Here is a 25,052-nt window from a genome sequence, read left to right on the forward strand (position 1 = left end):
TATGAACATAGTGAAGCATGTGTCTTTGTTGTATGTTGGAACATCTTTTGGGTATATGTCCAGGAGAGGTATAGCTGGGTCCTCAGGTAGTACAATGTACAGTTTTCTGAGGAACCTCCAGACTGATTTCTAGAGAGGTTGTACGATTTTTCAATCCCACCAACAATGGAGGAGTGTTCCTCTTTCTCCACATCCTCACCAGCATTTGCTGTCACCTGAGTTTTTGATCTTAGCCATTCTAACTGGTGTGAGGTGGAATCTCAGAGTTGTTTTGATTTGCATTTCCCTGATGACTAAAGATGTTGGACATTTCTTTAGATGCTTCTCAGCCATTTGATATTCCTCAGTTGTGAATTCCATGTTTAGCTCTGTACCCCATTTTTAATAGGGTTATTTGGTTCTCTGGAGCCTAACTTCATGAGTTCTTTGTACATTTTGGATACTAGCTCTCTATCCGATCTGGGAAATATATATATATGGGTCACATGTGGGGCAGGCTCTGAATGGCCGTTCCTTGAGTCGCTGCTCTAAACTTTGCTTCCATATCCCCTCCTATGGATATTTTTCCCCTTTTAAGAAGGAGTGGGGGCATCTGTTTTTTGGTCAACCTTCTTCTTGAGCTTCCTGTGGTCTGTGGATTGCATCTAGGGGAATATAATAGGGGGAGCAGTAAGGGGGATGTATTGGGGGAATACCCATATGGTGGAGTGAGAGGGGGAGGGATGGGGGGTTATGAACAGGAAACTGGGAAAGGGAATAACATTTGAAATGTAAATAAAGAAATATATCTAATAAAAATATTTTTTAAAAAAGAACTATATTAGCTTATTAGTGGAAAAATTGATTAACGTGAAAATTACCATGGTAAAAATAAGATAGACTTGAAAAAGTAGGTTTTGAATGTTTTCCATCATGTGTCAAATGTAGGGGGGACTAGAATGGATGTGATATTAAAATAATCAATGATATTGAAGGGGAAAATAGGAGAGAATAAGCAAGGTGTGACTGGTAAAATATATTACATGCATGATGCAGTATATGTTATGTTTAATTAACATAGTACACCACATTGTCTTGTATAATTATTCTATGATAATATAAATAAATTTATGTTGTAAAAAAAGGAATCAACAAATGGGACCTCATAAAACTGCAAAGCTTCTTACTGCTTTTGTCCTATAAGGCAAAGGACACTGTCATTTTGACAAAAAGTCAACCAACTGATTAGGAAAAGATCTTTACCAATCCTCCATCTGATAAAGAGGACATTTCTTTTGTATCCAGTATAAAGAGGACATTTCTTTTGTATCCAGTATTTCTAAGATTTTTGTAAGACTGGTCATCAAACCCAAGACCTTGTGCATGCCAGACAAGGTGTATATCACTATGCTACAAGCCAAGTCAGTATCTAATATTTCTAAAATGATAAATACTTCCTTTCTCATTTGTTTCTGTAATTACAACATTAACATGTACAAAATTAGTTCTTAGGGATCTAATTTCATTGTTAATATGATACACTTTAGCCAAGGAGAGCGTGGGCACACTGATAAACATACCACACACACACACACACACACACACACACACACACACACACATACTAGTGTGATCTACATATTTAAAGTTTTGGAATCATTGACTACACCTAAGTGTTGAGTGCTTTTTTGTTGTGGTATCACAACAAACTGATAATTCCAAATTAATAAAATACCAGATAGAATCCAAAAATTGCCCTTCATTATCTCTCTCTGCCCATTTTAACTTGTTTTGTTTCCACATCGCTGATGCCAGGCCCATTCTTATCCATCATTAACATCATTACCATCATCATCATCACCACCACCATCATCATTATCATAATCATCTCTTTTTTCTCCTCCTTCCCTTCCTCTCTCTTCCTCCTTCCTTCTCTCCTACCTCCTCTCTCTCTTGCTTTCTCTCCTCCTCCCTGTATCTTCACCCTTTTCTCTTTTTTCTCAGTTCCTATGTTTCCTTTATTTTCTCGCATCTACTGCTGTGTTTTGAATAATAATGGCTTCTTTGGGTTCATATATGTGAAATGCTTGCTCTCCAGTTGTTGGAATAATTTAGGAAGGATTAGGGGTGTGGCCTTTTGAAGGAAGTATGAAGTTGTTGGAAGAGTTATGTCACTACAGATAGGTTTTATTTCCCTCATGATGGGTCCCTTTCTTCTTATTGCCATCCATGAGTGAATCTTTCTTAAGGAAATCTCTGACAGTCATTTCAATAATTCTTTTCTCTCCTCCAGAACTCAACTACAAACAGTATATGATTCGTGCCTTAGTTGTTCTTTTCAGGTTATCTCTAGAAATAGGCCGATGGTGCAAATGACAGTCTGAGTCTTGCTTTCCCTCTAAACACTTGACTTAAATTACATGTCAAAGTCGGCTTTCTCACAGGGTCCTGGACAGCCTTTCAGATTCTCAGTGAACTCTTCAAAGTTTCATTTGTGGTGGTCACTGAGGATAGCAACCTAGTTTAAGTCAGCCTAAGATCTACAGATCTCAATCATCTGAATCTAACGGGAATAAACTAAGATCTGCTAAAAGGATGGAAGAAATGGGGCCGGGAGAGGAGCCTCCCATAATTCTTTCCCTGACTTCATTCATGCTAGAACATTTTTCTCTATCTCTTTTAATGGAAAGACCTAGAGTATATGGTCAGACATATGATTTAATTTTGCTGACTCACTCATGAAATAAAAATTCAGTTTTTTTAAAATGATTAAAGAACACCATGTTGAGTGCGAGAGAGATTTCTAAGCAGGTGAGGGTGGGTGGCTCTGGACAATCATGTGGACCTGAATATAAATCCTGAAGATGCTGACAGGGGAGAGAATGAAATCGGATTGCTGGAGGCACATTTTTACACCTTGTCTCAAATGTATAGAGTAAAGAATGATAAAGAACAACTGATATTTCCCTCTAGTCCCTGGCCTCTGGCTTCTGTAAATATGTACACAGGCTAACACACACACATACACACACACACACACACACACACACACACACACACACACACACACACACACGTGCGCCAACCATACAAATATTTTGAGATACCCAAAATGATAATAATCAAGTATTCAAATTGGCTCTGTGTAAGTAAAATTTTTTATTGTTTTCCTGCTCACCTATTTGGATGCATTTGGGTGATTTCATCTATGTGCCTTTTCTCTCCAAAAGTGCAGAATTGAATAGTATGACAGAGAAGTAGGTTTGACTGTGTCAAAGATACATATTCCATTCTGGCTTCATGGAGAAATTCCTATGTGGATCTCCTGTACGACATTTATTTTCCTGACTAGTGGAAGCACCTAGAGACTGGCCTTAAAAGCCAGAGGGAGTTGCTGATGGGTTAGCAGTCAGTTCTATGTTATTTCTGTTCTCTCAGTTACCAGCAGTGCTACAAAACAATAACTGAGTTCAGAGACCAGTTTGTATGACATACCTTTTGGATACCTGCAAATGTTTCAAAGCAAGGTAGGCTATTTTACTATTGCCACAGGGCAATTCTGTGCCTGGAACTGTTCATTTAAGATAAGGGGACCAGAAGGGAAATCAAATAAAAGGGGACTCTAACTTAGGTATTATTTCCCACACTTTTGCCATTTTTCAGTTCTCTGTGGAACAAGCTATCAAGTTTTGCACATTCTCTTAAACTGTAGAGCACCAAAGGGGTCATGTTCGTCTACTCAGACCTCATTAATGTGGAAGGCACTAAAAGGATTATGTTCTGAATTGGGCTCAACTAGTTCATCTAATTACAATTCTCATGCAGATATAGAGGGAGCCCAGGATACTTCATGGCTGTAAAGAATCTTATATTAGGCAACACCTATCGTCTGAGTTACCAATAACTGATATGAAAGTTTACTCATCTCAGAACATCTCACCGCTTCAAAGGATCTTAGCAATACCATCCTCAAGAGTTTCTAGTGAAATATTTTCAGATATTGCTATATTGTTGCTTCTGTATGCACATCAGTTAATATTACTCATCTGAAGAGGGAAGGACCTGCAGAAACTATAAGTTTGACCATCTCTGCTTTCAGCTGACACATCTCTTCCCTACAGGGCCTCTCTCAACAGTAACTCCCATGTCTACTCTGACAAAACCTCACTCAGGTTCTGTCCATGAATTACAGACTGAAAAGAGAATTTCCATTGCGTTCACACCATGTTATCTGATGCAACAGTCCAGAAATGGCCACTACCACCCTGTGGCTTTTAAACTAGGACCCAGCAGCTGACTACTTGCATTCTCTCTGTGACTGTTCTATAGTTTTCCCCCTGGACCCTTTCAGTGTTATTGCTTTGTGAGCTTCTCCCTCCATGTCTAGATTTCTGATTGCTTCCCTGAAGAATTAGTTTACATTTATGTACTAAATAAAGCATTGGTTATTACCCTAAGAAGAGTCTTTTCTTTCCTGCCAATGTTTTAGTAAGTCATTAGGTATGGTTTCTGGAAGGGTGGGAGGGCACAATGGTTTTCTAATACAGAGGAATAGAATTTCTCCATCACTCTGTTCTAGTATCACTAATGAAGATGTTAAGTCAGACCTCACTCAAAGCTGATCTCTAGACATCACTCACCAAATCGTTACATTTTCCTCTCTGATTGCCCTTGGGTATTACTACCTCTTAACAAGATATTTCACCTCTACAGAGTGAAAAACAGGCTCTAAAAAGCAGCACAGGGGTGTTTTAAATGTTCTTACAGTTAGATGAAAGCAAGGATAGCTGGATGTAAAATGATCAGAACAATTAGAAAAGGCGGCTGCTTCAAAGATGAAGAGTGAAGGGTGAAGAACACGTGTTGAAGGAACACAGAAGCTGCGTTTCATGACCCTCTCTCCTAACACCTGACTAACATTAACCTGAAAGAAAACACCGAAATCACCGAATCACATGCCCTGAATGCTGCTCCCAGGCTTCCCAAGCACATCAGTTTTGTAGTCAGTTGATCACCAAGTGTCTTAATCCTCAAGCAATTTGTATCTGAATTATGCTACATATGTTTTATTATAAAAAAAACTAAAAGGACATGATGAGAATTATAAATGTCTTCTCTTATCATTTATGCAAAACTCTCCCATATTTAAAATATTCACGTATATACTATGTACATACATCTAAGTAACAGCTAGGAAAAGCTCAACAAGTCCTTTAAATCCAAGTGCTCATGGGTAAGTAACACCTGCCACCCACAAAACTCTCATTACATGCGTCTCTAAACTCTCCAGAGTATTGTAATTAGTTCCTTTATCAAACAAACTGAACTGCTATTTGGATCTTGTGCGGCCGATCTGCCTAAACACCAGAGCAAAGGAGGGACTAAAAGCAGGTTTTTACTTCAGTGTCAGGACAAACATTGCCACGATGTGAGACGGGCTGGCTAATTTTTTATAGTACTTCTGGGGATATTTTGACTATTTTATTTCATTTGGCAGTCGTCACAATTAACAGTTCATAAAACACTACGCTTTGAAAAAGACTATCACAGATATTGGACAGTTAGCAACTTAGTAGTCAAAAGCTTAGACAAAGGTATAAAATCTAATTTGCAAAATGGTCAAAGTAGTATGAAGACCTTTCTTTGCTGCCTTTTCCCCCCTTAAAAGCAGAAGGTATTAATCACTCCATCTCAATGGCGGCTGACTGAAGCTATTCACTGAGAAGGGCATTCTTGCTCATGTGGCCCCATGAATAACTCTCAAGGCTTTTATTATGGCTCTGAGTGGACTCTTAACAGCACAGCCACCCTTTAGTAGCTCTCATCCCCTCAGGCACCAGAAGGATTAAAGATAATGGCTGAAAGAAAGCATCATTGGTAAAAACAAAAGTTTTCACAGGAAAAAGAGAAAGGAAAAAGTGGAACCAAAGTGGACACATTGGAGACAAGTCATGATTCATGGCCTCTGTTGTGTTCTGCCTTTTTCGCTCACTCAATGCTCTCTTTAGTTTCACTGATGGGTATGAAGCAAGCAACCCAGTGCACTTCTCCTAGCAACCGATATCAGCCGCAGAAGAAGGCGCGTCCTCTGCTCTGAGAGGAAGAAAACAGAAGGATTTGGCTTCACACAAAGCAGACACATGTTCTTTTGCATTTGATCCCAAATTGATTATCAAGAAGGATTCAGCAAATACTAAATAATTTTGTTTCATGTGAGTGTGAACAATCCTGTGCACTAAATATCAGCTGGTCTTGCAGTGTAGCTGGCTTTTAAATGCTAGACCAGTCAGTCCATTCACAGGCTCAGTTTCGACTTCTCAGTGCACCGTCTTGGTGACCTCTTAAAGCTCAAAACCTCCACCCTCGCAGGTATATGTGTTCTTGGATCATTGCAAATGCAAATATATATATATATATATATATGTGTGTGTGTATGCATATATATGTATGTGATATATATGTACATATATTACATATATATATGTATATATATGTATATATATATTCATTCCTTGAGTAATCCCTGATTATAAATCTTAGAGTTCAATCCTGGCAGAAATAAGCCTATAAAAACATTTGTCTGGCTTTAACTGTGTGCTATGTTCAGTTCCTAGTTAAAAAGATTTTTAAAAAAAATCATGAGAAAAGTTGGGTTACCTTGGGATGTAATTGCAACATGAGAAAACACATTGCTGAGGGCAACAAAAACCTAAAATATTCCAAACTTTCTAACAGATAACTTTCATGGATATGAGAATCTCACAAAAATTACAAGAAAACATCTGAGCCTAGAATGTTTTCTTCTGAAAATAGAAGTGTACTGTCAAATTTTAAAAGGAAACTAGGCCTTGCTTTTATTCCCATTTTATAGTCATGTACCTAGACAGTGAAAGGGGTAAAAAAAAACTATATTTCCTGCCAAATAATATTCATATGTTATAAATGTTTTTTCTAATATTACTTCCATACATTAAAATTTGATATCACTCAAGTTTTCTAATCACAACAATGAGAGTGAAACATGAGAGTTTACCTTGTTTTAAAGTCACAGTGTAACCAAACAAACTGACCATGCTTTGGGGAGAAGAGGCCAAAGGACCACTTCAGCCTTCGGAAATGTAGGGGCTATGCACAACCTGAATGTTTTTGTATTGCTGGTTTTCCAACTTGAAATTAAGATTGTAAAAGAAAAATTATGCAGACCATGCGTAGTGCCACATCCCTTTACTCTTAGCACTCAGAGGCAGAGGCAGGGGCATTTCTGTGAGTTTGAAGCCTCCCTGACCTATATAGGGAGCTCCATGCCATCTGTAATACTGAGACACTGTCTCCTAAAAAGTAACAATAAAAACAAAATTGCAGTGACAAAGATCATTTTGTCACTGCCAAAGAAAATGTTCACTTTTTTTCAAATTTTACTTTTTATGAGGGAACAGGCAAAGTTGATTAGTATTGCATCACTGGTATGGCTACCTGCTTTTGATCTTTCCTTCCTTTCTTTGTCTTTGACAGACAAGAGTTTCGAACCCAAGTTGTCCTGAACATCCAGTGTAGTAGATAGACGATAACCTTGACAGTCGGACAGGCTTCTCTCTATCTCCTGCATTAGCATGCACTCCCACACCCAGTTCATTCTGGGACTCTAACCCTGGACTCTATGCATACTATGGAAGTCCTTTACCAACCGATATCCCCAGTGATGGCATTGCTTCATATACGGTCACATGCTTGTATATCCAACACTCTGGAAGCTGAGGCAGAAGGATCACCTTGAATTGAAGGCCTGACTGAGCCACATATTTAGGTCTCGGCTGATTGAACAAAACCATGAAACCTTGTATGAAAAGGAGAGTTCAACTGATATTTTTCTCTCTGGTATTCATTTTCTCTTACAACCCATGATGAGAATGAGAAAGATAAAATAGCATTTGGTTTATAACTGCACCTGTTGCTGAAACGTATGTGAATGTTTGTACACAGAGGCTCTTGTGTGCTACTGTGGAAAAGTGAAATGTCTTCTCTAATTGAGTGGAGGGACAGTGAACGCAGCTTTCAGTAACTACGAAAGTGCTATTTGTGACATGCAGGCGTTCCCTTTAAAGTTCTCAAGCCCCAGAGAAGGCTTGCTGCTAAATCCATCTCAAATTCCCCTTAATTTAGTGTAATTTTGAAAATTACATTCTAATTTTCACACATCTCAACAAATTATTTTGAGCATATTTTACCGTTTGCTGGTACCCGGGAACACATATCAAAAGGCCTTAACCTCTGACCTTGGCTTCTAGAGATTTACACATTTTAAAAGAAACAATAATGATACCTCCTGTTTCCATGGTGCATGTGGACATGTTAATTAGTTCTGGTTCATGCCAGAAGTTTTGGACAAACCTATTCGATTCCAGGATGTTTATAACTTGGTGGTTGCTGTTTGGATTTCAATGTAGTGTAATAGAATACTTGAGTTACGTCCCATGATCATTAGTTAATTTCTAAAAAGCTTGTGACCAAAAACAAGGGAACAAGATCACACACGAATCCTAGCCACAGACATTTAAAGATGGCGCTGAAGCCACAGCGCTGCACGGGATTCCAGTTCTCAAGGTCAGGAGCTCACATTGCTTTCCTCGGCAGCTCCACTTACTCACAGAGAAAGCCTATGGCGAAGCCAGTTATTAATAATGAGAGGAAGGGAACAAAACCACAGCCTTGGAGCATGTGCCCATTCTACACTTCAGCAATGTATCGCTCCATCCAAACCAAACACAGGCATAGAGTACATGCAGTTCACCAAACAGACTATAACTGTTTTATATGGGTGGTAAGGTCGCGAATGTATATATTCTCTAGTCTAAATCTTTTCTTTAAAATCATTTGGTTATAATGTATATAATGTATACAACCACGAGTGCATAAAGGAACCTAAGACGAAGGAGGCCTGGGATTGGATCGTCAATGCTCTGGGCTTTTTGGTGTGGTTGGCTTTGCTTTTTGTTTGTTTTCTAACAATCCAAACAATTGATAACAGAAAAGATAGGTGATTTAGAATAATCAGAGAAATTCACTGTTACTTTTGATTGTGTGTAAGCCATATATTTATTTAGAAATCAATAGGTTTGGCTTACACAAAAATTTTCCTCATGGTACTTATTTAAAATATCAAAAAGAAGAAGAAGAAGGAGGAAGAGGAGGAGGAGGAAGAGGAGGAGGAGGAGAAGGCGAAGGCGAAGATGAAGACGAAGACGAAGACGAAGAAGAAGAAGAAGAAGAAGAAGAAGAAGAAGAAGAAGAAGAAGAAGAAGAAGAATCAAATACCAAAAGTAGGTAAAATATTAAAATTATAATTGTTAAAACATAATCCCACATGAAACAAACTAGAGTTTCATTTCCACACAGAACATCGGTTAACAAACATGGCTGTTTGCAGAAGGTCCCTCTTATTTCTCCTTTCCTGTCATAACAAACACTATTCACCTGGGAACGCTAAGCGTTCTGTGATCAGCACATGATGTAATGGAGAGACGAGTCATAGCATGCCTGTCACAGTTCCATAGGTGTGGCCACAGATGAGTCCACAGAAGCAAAAACAACTTTTCTTATCAGCTACCTGAAGACTTTCATGTTAAGAAAAATCTTACAAAATGTATCATGAATCGACATCCTTGATGACAGCCAAAGCTAATGTTTGATAGCCGACATCCCTTTCCAGTTATCCCCCTGCTTATACGAGTCAGGGAGTGTAAATTCTGTGTAAATCCTGTGATTTTTTTTTTCATCTTAGAAATTCTCTTCTCCCACCAAGTAAAGTTTTCGCCATCCGGTTAACTCAAATGAACTTGCCACTTAGCAGAGATTTAAAGAATATGAAATGTAGAACATTAATAGAATCTAAGAGGGAGAAGACTCCAGTATTGATTTAGTAGGTCCTTATGTTTCTCAAAGAGTTCTGAAAGTTTGTTTGTCTATAAATCAGCACCCTGTGAGCAGGTGTTGAATCAAACGATAGCCGAAATATTGCCAAGCTAGTTCTCTTATTATATGAGAAACACCTGATCAATCATTTCGGTCTCTAAGATTCGATTTGATTCCCACATGGCAGTGGGGCCTCCATCTAAGCACATACATTTTCTTAGCTTTGAGGCTCCCGGTGTCCAAATACTAGAGGGATTGTAACATACTTTCAAATGAGTCTTCTCCCTCTTTGACGCTATCCTTCTATGGTCTGTATTTCAAAATCTTTAAATCCGCTAAGTAGCAAGTTCACTTGTGTTCACTAAATATGGGAAACTTCCCCTGGTAATTGGAGAGCACTTAAAAGACCAAAATTACAGGTTGGAATTCAAATTTTTGACTTCTGAAAATTTAAGACATACTATTACAATATGGAATTGTTTTCATTTCAAAACTTCAAATTGAATCCATATTGATCATTCAATTACTTCATTGAAAAATATATTTACCTAATATATATGGTGATAAAAAAATAATTTTTTAAAGTGATACCGTAATTATTCAAAAAGGCTAAGTGTAGAGTTACTACATGACCAAGAAATTTCGCTTTTGGTTAGATAAAAGCATCTTCGTGTTCAAAAATCAGTGCACGTTCTACAACCTAAGACTCTATCAATTCTCATTCTATCTCCAATGAGCTAGAATAGCATGAGTAAGGAAAGAATGAAGTTCTAGTACATGTTCCAATGTTGGATGGCTTTTAAAAGTATGTACTAGATAAAGAAAGTAAATACTGTGTGTGTGTGTGTGTGTGTGCGTGTGTGTGTGTGCGCGTGTGTGCGCGTGTGTGTGTGCGCGCGCCTGTGTGTGTGTGCGGGTGTGTGCGCGCGCGCGTGTATGTGTGTGCGCGTGTGTGTGCGCGCGCGTGTGTGCACGTGTGTGTGCGCGCGCGTGTGTGTGCGCATGTGGTGTCAAATTGACAAGGATTCCTTTTTCCACCTCTTGATTACAGATGTGTACCACTAGATCCAGTCGAAAACTAACATGACTAGTGAAGTGTAAAAGTAGATAAACAGTTTATGTGGAACAAAATGGAGACAAATGGTTTCCCACATTAAAAGGAGGCGCTGTATATAAGGAGGAAGGCAGAGGAGTCAGGTCTAGGGTAAAACTCATTTTAAAATTACATTCCAGTGAGATTGTACAACTCTGTACTTAAACCTAAAGTCACCAAACCTTGCTTTAATAGCAGATTTTATAGTCTATGGAAGTGCATCTCTGTAAAACTGACTAGCAAAAATATAGACCGACCAAATATAGAGAGTATATATTTTAGCCTTTATTTAAAATTTGAAAACAAAATTTACAGTTAAGACTTCTGCATGGCGTGTTTGGTTGTTTGATTGGCTAAATAAAGACAGCAGAAGCTAATTGCTAGGCAAAGACAGGGAGGCGGTTTTCTGGGACTCAGAAAGGAAGAGGAGGACAGGACAAAGGAAAGGCTTTTCGGGCAGGTGCGGAGAGAGGAGCACTATGTAGGCCGGTTGGTGGTTAGACCCTGTGGCTGCCTTCTCAACGGAAGAACTCTAACATAGGGTAGCTGATGAGTATATGACAATAGATTCTGTGTCCAGGGGTTGTGACATCTGGCTGATTTTAAATAATAAGATTGTCTGGTGTTTTCCATTGAGTATGATTCAGGTGGGCAAGAGAAGACACAGCCGCATGGAGGTCGATAGAGGTTGGAAGAGCCAATCACTGGGGCTGTTGGTCAGTGGAACAGGAGGGTTAGCTCTAGCTATTCTCAGCAGGGATGGTTGCTGAGCGGCTCAGCAAAACCAGCAGGAGGAACAGGCAGTGGTTGGGGGAAAATGCCAGTCTGCAACATGGCTGTTCGTGGTGCATAGCCTGGAAGACTTTAGCCTGCCATGGAGACTGCCGTTGGTGCCACCTAGCCAGAGAAAGTGGATTTATTAAAATTACATGCAACAGACTTCCGTGAGACATTCTTTATATCTAGACTGAATATCAAGATGTATCAAAAGTAAAAGACAATGAAGGAAAGAACTGACTCCCAAGTTGTCGGGGGATCTATGCGTACAAACTCTGCATCTGTCTCAACTTGAAATGTGTGTATCCACATCCACACACACAAACTCATACAGAACGAATACAAGTAATTTTAAAATTCAAATCAGTATTTAAAGAAGGTTCTACTTATATCACCAACCATAGCTCAAATTAGTATCTCTTTTTAATAGGCCCTTGATTAAGTCAACTCTATGGACAGAAGGATAATGTGTATTGTGTGTAAGTGATAGATATTTTTTAGCTTCCTTTAATAATAATCTTATGATTATTATAGAATTGCATATTTGGGAACTAATTTTGGTTCAACTTCTGAATTAAAGCAACCACTTGTATTTGTTGGTAACAGTTTATAGAAATTGAAATATGTATTTAATATCCAGAGAAGTCTCAATTTTTGAAGTGAATGTCATCACTTACATCAGTGTTCCTGGAAAGGGATGGACTACTACAGCATACCAGAATAATTTTAAGAAGTTTGTTGTCAAAATATGTAGAATACTCAGTGTTATGTTAGACCATTATAGCAGTGTTCAGGTGGGTAAGAGAAAAAGAACGACTATAATAACCATTGTAGAAAATATTCTTTGACTGTTACAAAGGAGGTATATTACAACAAATGGTCAAATCTGTATCTTTTGCCAAAGAGAAAGAATAACATCGTGTCAACAGAAATCATTTAATTTCCTTATAACTGCAATATTTAATAACTTTCTCTAAGTAAGTTTCTATAGACATGCAATGCATACACATACATTCTCTATCTATCTATCTATCTATCTATCTATCTATCTATCTATCTATCTATCTCAATCTCTCTGAAACACACACACACAAACACACACAACACAAATACACACACACCATGGTATTTTAAGTATTTTCTGTGTTGGGTCTAGTTATGAAAACAGGGTTCCCAATGGAGAAGCTAGAGAAAGGACTGAAGAAGCTGAGGAAGTTTGCAACCCCACAGGAAGAACAATAATATCAACCAACCAGATCCCACAGAACTCCCAGGGATTAAACCACCAACCAAAGAGTACACATGGAGCGACCCATGGCTCCAGCTGCATATACAGCAGAGGATGGCCTTATCTGGCATCTATGGGAGGAGAGGCCCTTGATCCTGTGAAGATTCAATGCACCCAGGGGAATGCCACGGCAGGGAGGTAGGAGGGAGTGGGTGAGTTGGTGGGAGAGCAACCTCATAGAAGGGGGAAGGGGAATGGGATGGGGGTTTCCTATAGGGAAACCAGGAAAGGGGATGCCATTTGAAATGTAAATAAATAAAATATCCAATTAAAAAACAGAAGTCATGAATTTGGGAGGGAAGGTGGGGTCAGACATGGGATGGGCAGGTAGAAAAGGGGAGCAAGGAGGGGAAAAAGTAATTACACTTTAATTAAACAAAACATTCTTCCAAATAAATAAAAAGCCTCAACCTCACAAAAGCACTCTGTAAGCACATTTTCATTTGTTCAACAAATATTTGACTATGTACTGTGCATCTGCCGGTGCTCTGGGCTTTGGAAGACACTGGTACATGTGACAGTCAAAGCTAAGTCGCTGGCGTATGTTCTTAATGCAGGTGTCTGATGACAAACAAAGCCATGTCTGGCTGTACTTACTGACTGCCAGCAAAGTAGGCAGTGTCTCCCGTTTCCGCATGTCTTTCTGACAGAGGCACTAGCTTCCTACTTTTTCCAAACTGTACTCAAAATTACTTAATAGAAGGAAGATTCTAGGTCTTAGAAAATGCATGTAGTTGCCTATGCTTTCAGAATCCAATATCATGAAGACAATGTCACCACTTAGGGAAAGGGTTATATAAGCTAACTCATTAGCCATTATCAAACCTTCAGGTCCCAAGCTGAGACTTCTTCATAGTAAGGCTAATTTCCTACTTATCCATCTTCCTTCTCCCGCTAGGCAACAAAGAAACTTGAAATCACACAACTCACTGTGGAGGGACTAACAGAGTTCATCTCCTATGACTTGAGGACTTCACATGTTTTGACTGATCTCTTATAAGTATAGAATCCTTAATTTTAATTGTAGACATGCTAATATGTTTATGCCTTTATATTTCTTAAAACACACTCACACCCACATGTACACACACACACGTTTCTAACTAGAGGTGAGTAATATAAAATATATTGTATCAGACCAAGGTGGAATATAAATAGTACTTCAAAAGGAGCAATTTTAGAAAGGTTTACCAACATCTCCAAAGACTCAAAAGATTGCACTCTCTGGATCAGGCGAGAACCTCTAGAGTTGGGGTCTAATGTGAGGAAGCTGGGTGGGTTTTGTATGAGTTTGTAGTAGGAAAACAGAGTAGTGCCTCTGTCAGAAAGACATGCAGAAACAGGAGACACTGCCTGCTTTGCTGGCAGTCAGTAAGTACAGCCAGACATGGGTTTGATTGTCATCAGACACCTGCATTAAGAACATACGCCAGCGACTTAGCTTTGACTGTCACATGTACCAGTGTCTTCCCTCTCGTATCTTCTACTTCTTACTCAGGACATGAGCACTCGGTGCTCACACCCAGCTTCATTCTTCCATGCACAGACTTTGGGGTCTACCATCAAGGACTGAGCCTGCCAAAATTCTAAGCCCCAAAATGCACATTTTCTCTTTATATCTTGATTCTATCAGGAATCTATTAGAGTAATTGAAAAGTTTTTGTTTGTTTGTTTTTGTTTTCGTGCATCCATGTTTCCAAAACGATGACACTGAAATCCAATTCCAACATCAATAAGCAACTGAGAAACTTTACCAACGCTAAGATCTGGATTAAAGCATTTTCTGTAAAGATCATATGCAAAGGCCTAGAGTCAACTAAATGACTTCCTCCATAGTTCTACATATATATTCTAGCTAGATCGTCTGAGTCATTGAGGTCAATAGGTAGAAGAAAGTCTGCGTTCACTGAGTCTTCCACATCTTTTCCAGACTTTGTAGAAGCCATGAGCAAAGAGCTACAGAAGAACACACAGTTCATTTACACGTGCAGTAAATGTCTATCGGCTAAAGCGTGCAGAACTAGGAAGAGCAAAAGGAAGGGAAGCTTAACAAACCTGATAGCTTAGTAAACCTGATGTATTAATAAAGCAGAATCAGTAATTCTAGAATCTGGGTAAAGCTTGACATTCATTGAAAAATATTTTTTAGTTTATAATGTGTCTTAAATTGTTTATCAGATGAGATAAATACAATAAAATCAAGCTAAGTTTCCAATAGTCCATAGGAGCTATGTATGAGCTATGAGAGCGAGTGAAGATGATTCATTGTTTGCCAACTGTTTTGTTCATCAAAAATGGGAATTATGAAGCTATTGACTGAGATGGGAATAACTACAAAGTAAGCGTGTTCTATCTTGGGCTTGAATTTGCATAGTGTCACCAGTTATTAAGCTAAAGTGCCATGTAGTCAGAGCAAACTGGCAAACAGTGCTCCAGGACCTGGAGGTATGCAGGGTACAGACGCATTTTGGTGAATCCAACTCTTCTGCCGAATGATTAGCCCGTCTTAGAGACAACAGCATACATATTGAGGAGATGAAGGCTTGTAAGGAGTGGCAGAAATGATGAAGAGCACAATAATGACCGAGACCTGGTGACTCCAACACGACTTTGAATTATAGATAGGTAGTTGGGGTCTGTACAGTCCATGCCACAGATGACGTTAAATATTCATCCTGACATAGCACCCAATCAAAAGACTCAAAATGGGATTTTGTAAAACTTTCTCCTCAAAAAGAGTATAATCACTCAGTCCTTTTTCATTCAATGTTTTTTAAAGAAGAAAATTAATAGCATGTCATGCATTGGTTGAGGTTGGCAGGTCTATAGCTGGAGAAAGTGTAGGAGAGATGAAAATTTTGTTATTTAAAATTAATTCCATCAAATGTTATCTTGAAAGTTTCCATTTCTGCTTGAACTCAAATCTGGCACTTCTGTTTGTCTACATTTGAAAGACACAGCATACATACCACGTTGATTTAAAATTATATGGTTTACTTAAAGAAAAGTAAGGATGTGTAAACCAAACCTGCATACACCTAAAACAAACAAATATTAGTTTAACACCCTTAGTGCCAATTTGATCAATCACCATTCTATAGATACTATACACAATCTCTTTCACTCTTCAAATGTCTCTAATTTCCTTTACAATGTCCAAAATAAAAGAAGAAAAGCAAAAATGAAATGAAAGGAAGGGGACTGGGAAAAAGAAGAAGGAAGCAGAAGAAAAATAAGAATAGACATAAGATAATCCCAGCCTCCATTTTTCTAACATTATTCAGAAACCAAATTGCACTTGTTTCAGAGGATATGTATATGTATATGTATATGTATATGTATATGTATATGTATATGTATATGTATATGATGTATGTATATAATCCCTTAGGGTAGGGGATGACCCTATCTCACACTATACACACACTATACACATATTCATGTATAAGCTATTTCCTTGCCTATCCATATTTTACTCTCAAAGATGCTACTTTTACAAGCTGATCAAAAATAAAATAACAAGAACTTTTCTGTAGTCTCTCTCTCTCTCTCTCTCTCTCTCTCTCTCTCTCTCTGTGTGTGTGTGTGTGTGTATGTGTGTGTGTCTGTGTGTGTGTGTGTTCGCATAATCATGACTTTTACTTTGAGATTTTCTAGTTTAATGTTCTAAGTAATCCTTCCGGTTTATGGTCCACATGTTGCACAGCGTCAAAGGTTACTCAAACAAAGCCAATTCAAATGTGATATTACTGCTCAGCTACAATAACACATTTCAGGTTACTTATATGCAATTCAAGTTCTTAAATGGGCTACATATGGCTACAATAATAAACCCATTACTGAAAGAAACACTTTAGCAAAATGTATAAACCTATATGAGATTATGCATCTGCGCTGTGCACACACATTATCTTTATCTTCCCAAATACCACATGTGTCATTTTCATGTAGTAATAGGTAAGGAGTAAAGAAGAGGAAACCATTATCACTGTGAAAACACCTTTCAGAAGTCTTGTGAAATTATCAAATTGATATATGGGATGGGATTATAATTTAAAATCTTGCAATCATTCAAATTCTATCCCTTTAACTGATTGAAACCACTAGTATTTAGAAGTGATATATACTAAACAAAGCCTAAATTCATTACACATTCTATATTGCAGGGAGCAAATCCTCAATGTAGCTATTAATCTGTTTCAAAAAAAATCTTTGCATCAAACATTTTCTTAAGTTCATCATCAATTCTCAACCAACTTAGTATTTATTCTTCATGGCTTGCTATAGGGAAAGATTCTGAAAACTCATAAATAATATTAGCACAAATTTGCTATGAGGAGGCAAAACTCTAACATTTTTTCATGCACCATAAAAATGCACATATAAATAACCCACCAAGCAAATTTTAATGCAAATCTATGTATCATTTGTCACTGAATAAAATTAATTTCTATGTTGAGCACGAGGATAGTCAGTATATCTTTGGAATGGTACAAGCTTCTCTAAATTTGAAATTCATGTGGAAAATAAGGCCACAGCTCTGAGAGGACAATAATTAAATAAATATCACAGAATCCAGGATGAGCCCAGAGATGAGAGATTCTATACACCAGCCTCCTCATTGGATATAAGAATACCGGGTCCCAAGCCTTGCAACAGCCTAGGTGGCAGTATTGTCCACATCCCAAATTTTCAACAATCCCCGTGGAAAAACTGTCACCATTCTGAAGTATCCAAAGACAATCCAATGTCGAATGGCTGGTTATGTGCAAATTCAGTAAGAATGTCTATAACGGCTTTGATTCTGACCCACACAACCTGGTTTTACACCTATGAAATTTAATGTTGTCTCTTTGGTCTTAACTCTTTTACCTGTAGGCAATTTTTCCCCCATTTTATTACTGTGAACTCCCATGCAGATGGTCCAAACCCCAAAACTGCCTCTTTAATTTATAATGGAAATATGGAAAATCAGAACAAAGGTTCCAGACACGTCTTGTGGGGGAGGGGTAGAAAGAAGAGGGGGATGAGGAGGGGAAAAGGAGGTGGAGAGCATGCAAGAGAAAGATGGAAAGAAGAGAGAGAAGGATAAGACAGGAGGGGTAGAGGGAGTGAAGGGAGAAAAGGAAGATAGACATTACGTTACTGCTGCTGGTCCAGCACACTGGTTAGTTGTTTCATACACATCCAAACACCTTAGCAGGTTAATTACATTCTGTAACTAATCTTTTCGGATTCTGCCACTTCCATGGAGCAATTTAATTGTATTCTTCCCCAAGACTCTGATGTCAGAAATGGTGATAATTCTATAGTCTGATATATAGTTTTTAAACGCATTGCTATGGAAAAATCTTAGTATGACACTCAGACATACTTGGAATGCATAAACCTTTGTGTTAGGATGACACTCAGGTAGCGTAAAGGCAAACCTGTTAGAAATGAAGTGATTATTGAACCAATGATAGAAATCACCACTATGTCATTTGAAGTGACCAAATCCTAGGCTTCTACTACTTTGCAGGGAAAGAGGAACACTGCACGCAGGCACCCCTCCTGAATCCCTATCACTAGGAGAGGGACAAATGAACTCGTGTACTCCACAGCTGAAAACAGCCCCTTGGCAGGAGGTACTCTCACTCCTCTTCCGCACTGCCTTGTGTTTACAGATAGCCTTCCCTTCGAGTCTGGTCCTCAGGGTCTGTACAGCAGCTGCCAGAACCACAGTTGTCTCAAACAGACGGGCAATAATAGGCAATGTCCCAGGTAATGAATTCAAAGGAAAGTTTATGTAGCAACATGTTATCTTGATGTCTTAAATATTTGGATTAATATTCCTCAGATTCTTTATAAGCATTAAAAATGAACACTACTGCCATGCTCGGGGTATGGTGGCTCAATCCACTCTTCATAAACACTTGCCATTGATACTTAAAAAAAATAAAATCAATGTCCCTAGAAAGCTAACACCAATATGGTTTACTTTCAAAGAAGAAACACATAGTTTATTTACAATTATTAATACTTCTCATTCAAACAGCTACGAAAAAAAAAAGGGATTGGGTAATGATCTCACAAGAGCCTGATATATACAGTGAGAATATCCCAGGAAACTAACTCTGAACAAAAGACAGGAAAACCAGAGGTTGAAAACTGTCTGCTTGACAGAGTGGCACAGCCTAGCGGGAGATACCTACAGCACCTGTTCCGAGTCTCTATTGTGTTTGCCCACTGGGGACCCAGCTGAGGGCTCCCAGCTTGTAACCAGCCCAGAGAGTGGGTACTGCCTCCTTCCTGGAGCCTCGCCCAGTCTCACTTGTGATAGTTTTCTGTGATCTAAGTCCTTCATTCTGATTGCGTGCTGGGATAGCCTTCGCTGACACACAGGTGACAGACTTTGAACATCGAGATACCCAGTATCAAATCCCACTCACTGAATGCATCTTCCAGTATCAGCTACTATAGTCCTTTAGTTGAATGCCTAAGACAAAGTTTAGATACCAGAACAAATACCAAAGAGAGAATAGCCACAACCATCCTGGGTTCGTCCTTGACATTGTTTTTTAATAGTTACTCTTCTAAGCCGAGAGCCAGTCACTTATTGTAAAACTCAATTAATTAATCACAACAACAATAGGTGGATATTTCCTGTTCCACCAGCAGCAGGTTAGAAACAAAAGACTAGAACCTCTGCCCCTGAAGAGCTTGCGCATGGCCAACACACACTACCAACTACACTGTCATTTTCTTTAGAAGCCACAACAATCTCGGAAAGAAAGGGGTGTTTTAACTCACCGTCAGTCCGAATGCAGAGAAATCCAAAGAGCAATAGTAGTGTAAACATCAGAGGAGTCATTTTGACATATGAAAAAGGATCCAGGTTGTTTAAGAAACCAATCCCAGAGAGCAGAAGTACAAAAATAAGTATCAAAAAAGGAGGTAGGTCCGAAGTTTAGACTTTCCTAGAGATAAATTTAAGAGCAAAATGGTAACATCGGAAGCTTTTGGTGAAGAGGTCTGACGCGGGACACGTTAGGTGCCATCCGAATGAACCCAGGGGACTCCAGAGCCGCTGTACTTCCGCAGGCTGGCTTCCTAAATTCCCACAAATTCAGCCCAGCTGGCGGGACTATTCACGTGCGTCTAGCCCTGTCTCCTTAGACTCCATTGCATTCCAAACCCAACTTCTTTCTTCAGAAGTCAAGAAGATGATGGGGGACAAAAAAAAAAAGACCTAATTCCTAGAAAGTGTTCCACAAACTTGCCAACGCGCTGCGGAGCAACCATTGGCCTGCCCACCGAGTTTTCTCTCCCCTTGGTCTCCTCCGTAGCTGCAACACTTCGCGGAGTTTTGTTTTGTGTTGTTCTGTTTTCACTTAACTTCCATCCTAAGGATGTGTCAAAGCAGCACTTTGCGAGCCGGCCCTCTCCTCCGCAGCCTGGTCGCCTCCTTCCGAGTCTCTGGTTTCCAAAAGGAAGGAAAGGGGAAAAGCAGGACGGCTTGGGTGGAGAATGGGAACTCCTACGTGGTGAGGGAGCGAGGAGGAGGGCGAGGAGAAGAAGCAAGGGAAGAGGGAGGGGCTGAGCCGAGGCCGCGGCCACCCCGGAGGGGCCGCCCCGGAGAGATCTAGCGTCCAGCTGCTGTGGGCGAGCGCCGCCAGACCTAGGAGCTCCGGACCTGGGAGCCCTGAGGATGCTAGTGCGTGGTCCAGCCTCCAGGAGCAGTCCAGCCTCCAGCCCCTTTCCGGACAGTCACTGCTTCTGCGGCGGAGGCTGCGCTGCGTCCGCCTCCTCCAGCAGCTGCCGGGGGCTGGAAGGACTTGGAGGAGGGAAGGCGAGGAAGCAGGAGAGGAGGGGAGGAAAGAGCTGCTCCCAGTATATCCCCGGGAGGGGTTGGAGGATGGGGGCGGCCGGATCTCCACCTCCACCCGATCACCCTCCCGTGCAGGGGGCGATAGCCCGAACCGGGGTCCGCCGAGCAAGGGTAACCCGGCAAGCGATAAGTCTTAAGGGGGACGGAAATGAACCAATGTGGAGCCGCTTCGGGCTCGCTAGGACTGCGATTAGCCATCAACTCTTTCCCATTCTGGGAGCCTCCTGGGCGTCCCCCTCCCTCCTCCGGAGGGGTGAGGTGGGCTTCCAGCCTCCCGCTCTTCACGCGGCCCCGTTTAATGGGCAGGTAATTTTCTCGGTGAGTGATTTCATGGAAGCCCTTCCTAATTATTCATCGCTCCGTCTGCCGGAGCTGCACAAGAGCTTTTCTACAAAAAAAAGATGATCTTCCAGGACCCCGGGCACAGCCTCATTACCTGTTAAAAATCACACACACACACACACACACACACACACACACACACACACACACACACACACACACTTCACCTTTTACCAGAAGGAAGCTGGCCAACAGGGAGAGTAGGAGAGGGGTTGAAGTACCTATTGGAGCAGAAAGGTTTTTAGTACATATATCCTAGATGGTTGTAAGTGAACCCATCCACATACACACACACAGACACACACACAGACACAGACACACACAGACACACACACAGACACACACACACACACACACACACACACACAACTGTGGGTGTAGGGGAGAGAGTATCTCTAACCTCTTCCGGCTTGTTTTAGCTAAGATCTATGGCTAACTACAGAATCCCCAAGAGAAAAGAGGGGGAAGGATTGGCATCCGGCTAATGTTGCTTGGATGCCTTCTGACCTCTCAACACTCACTGACCATAATTCGGGACCTTGTGATAAAAGAGTCCGGTAGAAGACTCTAGGAATGGAGGAGGTCGAGGATCAAAAGACTTGGAGGAAGTGGTTTTCTAGAGCCTTCGCTCGTTTTAGGACCTCTAAAAGGAAATTCGGAAAGTGGGCTCTGATTTAGGAGTGCTGATAACTCAACTAGGCTAACAGGAGCTCGAGCGGAATTTCAGTCCAAACACGATAAAAGGGAATACATTCCAAGCAAAAACTACGGAATGCGTGCTATTAGGACTGGAGATAGTTAAGGAAGGCCACTCTAAATCAGATACCTGCCACTGTCTAAGGTACCCTGACATGGCCATTGTGGCCGGACCCACGTGTGATCAAAAGCTTTGCTTGGTAGCTGTTTGATGATTATTCAGGTGATTATAAAAGCGCCTGACAGGGACTCACTCAGGTCCCTGAGCAAAGCTAGCCTCTGCTTGGCGAATCTTTAGTTCCCCCTACTGGAAAATATTAGGAAAGAAACTGTGTTTGAGGACACTGGAGGAGTCTTTTGTTTGCTGGGATGTGTTTTGGTGCCTCCACTGAACTTAGTTCTCCTTTGCTTATAATGAGAAATGGAATGTTTTCCCCCAAAATGGCCAACGACATTTAAGCAAGCAATTAGGAGCGTTCTCTTGGCATTCCAGAAGGCTCCTTGATGGTGGCAATAAAACTGTCGTCCGTCAAAGGACTGAACTAAGCCACACGTCTCATGAAGCATCAAGTCATTTTAAGATTTTTAAAGTACTCTCTTTAGCCATAAAGAAAAAAAAAGAAAGCACTTTTTTTCTTTATGGCTAAAGAGTGTACGTCAAAACTGCTAAATTCTTCAAGTATTGACTCTGAATTAGCATCGTAAGGAAAAAGAAAAAATTGTTAACAAGAAACAAGTTTATGTGTTGTAATTCAGCACCACCTCAAGACAAGAGTTCTGGGTTTGGTAACGCCATGAAAGAGAAAACTCCAAAAATGTCCTGGATTAACATCTACTGCCTCTTCAGGTTGCCCTAAAATAGTTGGTGACTATTTAAAACTTGTGACTTGGACATTGTACTAGGTTTTAAGTCAATTTTTGAAAGAAAAAAAAAACTCTTTTTCTTCTACCCAAGAAATACCTCCTCTAATCTCAAACAAATTATATTGCTCTTGGATTCAAAACTTTTATCTTTCCAGCAAAAACAAGTTCCGTAATAATATTCTGCAAGAATTAGTCATCAAATAAGCTAATGAGACTTTTAATTTTAAAGGAGATCTGGGAAAAGAGACCCACACATTCTGTTCAGGAGTTTTCTTCTGGTTTTTAACTACTTTTCTATTGCAAGAGCATTTCTTTAAATGACCTATACAACCATTTGAAACTGTTCAGAATGAGTGTGTTTGGAGAATCAGAGAGAATGGATTGGAGAGTGCCCACCCAACAATTCCTCCTGTCTCCTAAGGTAAAAATTGCTGCATTTTATCTCACAGAAATGTATTCATATGTAGAGCATGAAAATGACTTCCACAGAGGAGTTTGAGTCAATGATTGTATCTAATAAGTCGGTTTTTACTAAACATCAGTATTTATGTTCACATATACTCTAGAAGCCACAAAACAAGGTCCATCATTTTGTATTGGTGCCTTCTTGTGTGTAATTATTTCTATTTAGAAATTAAATCTGAAGCAAAGTTATTTGATAGTGTATATTTTCTATTTTTCTTGAAGACACATTTGGAATTGATTCATAAAAGAATGCTTTGTCAAGATCATTTTTGATAATGTAATGTGCCTAAAGAAAACATGATACTATATCAATGCTATTTAAAGAAAATTTTAAGGTAATAAACAAAACTTGCACATTAAAGAAGCAACAGTAAGAGGTCCTTAGTTAGAAATTTAATGCAGATGATATTAAGGCCAAGAGAAGCAACATCATCATTTTCTGCAAGATTTCAGAGAATCTGTGCTGAAGAGAGCATATTTCAATGCTTTTAGTGAACAGCAATTTAAAGGTGGGTTATTTGCTCAAGGTATTTTTTTCTTCCTTTAGGTAAACAAAAGTCTTTAAAACCTGAGCCTTAAGGTAGAATCTGGAAAACCGATTTTTAGCATATGAAGAGGGAAAAAAGAAAAGAAAACAGAAAAAAAAACAGAAGGAAGGAAGGAAGGAAAAAGAAACTGTTTCACTTATTAAGAAACCAGTTTTAAAGTCAAAGGCTACTTATTTAAAGGCTGTTCAGATGGATTCTTTGTTCTGGGTAAAATTGCCTTAGCACACAATTTTCCCATATCAAATTTAAACAAAATATATGGGTCATTACCTACAACAAGACATCAGGCAATTAGAATAATGTGTAAAAACGCCTGACCAGACAAGAATGATTTGCTTGCTCCTGCATTATTTTTTGTTTGTTTGTTTTTCTTGTTCTATCTTTCTCCAGAAAGATTCTGAGGCAGACAAATATGAAAAAAATACTTTTCTTCTGAAAGAAGTTGGAAATTTCTGATTGCAATTAATTCATTTTGAGATGGTAATTAATACTTATATCAATAGATAGTAAATCCATCTTATATAAAAGTACTCGCATCTGTGTCTGAATAGTACTTTGGCCCACTTCACAGAGTTATTTAATGAACCTCACTTTAGTAATCTGAAATATGAGTTGTTCAAAAGATAGCAACACTTTATTTAAATATTTAAATATTTTGCCACATAATATGCCACACAGTTTCAAAAAAGAAGAATTTTTTTTCACCAGAAGTTTAAAAGTTGAAAGATGATTTTGCTCTTGATTGAAGGGTTCAGGAAGCTTTCAAAACATAATGGGTTTTGAAGTGATGAAATGTAGCAAATAGCATAGAATCCTGAGGCAGAAGAACTTCTCTTTGTATGAATACTTTAAAGAGAAAAGTACATCCGGGAGACATGAAGCTGTGGAGAGATAAACAGTGACGGCCATCTATGGTCAGTGTCATAGCTACCCTGCATGGTTTTTTGTAGAGAACCTGTGTGATAACACACAATGGGCATGCGCCTTGCCTGAGACCGTGAACGCCCGTGCTACTGCAGCACAGCTCCCAACTAAGTCGGCATCAAGATCCTTTGTTCTCCAGCCTCGCTGCCAAAGTTAGATGGTTGTTCCTTCTACCATGTGGCAGCAAATAGGAAGGTCTTCTGGAGCCCTTTCTCTGTTCCTGTGCATACTCTAAGGCCAAAGGAGCTCGCAGCATTGTACTTACAGGCAGGCACTATTTTTAACGTTCTCGAACCT

At 39.6% G+C, this 25,052-nt stretch overlaps 1 protein-coding gene across 39 annotated transcripts in view; it reads right to left on the reverse strand.

Annotated features, from left to right (window-relative positions):
- Robo2 (roundabout guidance receptor 2) overlaps positions 1–25,052 on the reverse strand; it is a 1,571,587-nt gene that overhangs the window by 495,818 nt on the left and 1,050,717 nt on the right. For 7 of the 39 annotated variants that reach the window (XM_087577084.1, XM_087577068.1, XM_087577076.1 and 4 more), the window contains exon 1: positions 19,839–20,518. The exons of 30 other annotated variants lie outside the window; for them this stretch is intronic. In XM_087577084.1, the coding sequence (XP_087433210.1) occupies positions 19,839–19,899 (61 nt within the window). In that variant the 5' untranslated portion in view covers positions 19,900–20,518. 39 annotated transcript variants of the gene reach the window in all.

The sequence above is a fragment of the Rattus norvegicus genome, chromosome 11 (assembly GCF_021556685.1).
Source record: "Rattus norvegicus strain SHRSP/BbbUtx chromosome 11, alternate assembly SHRSP_T2T, whole genome shotgun sequence".
NCBI lineage: Eukaryota > Metazoa > Chordata > Mammalia > Rodentia > Muridae > Rattus > Rattus norvegicus.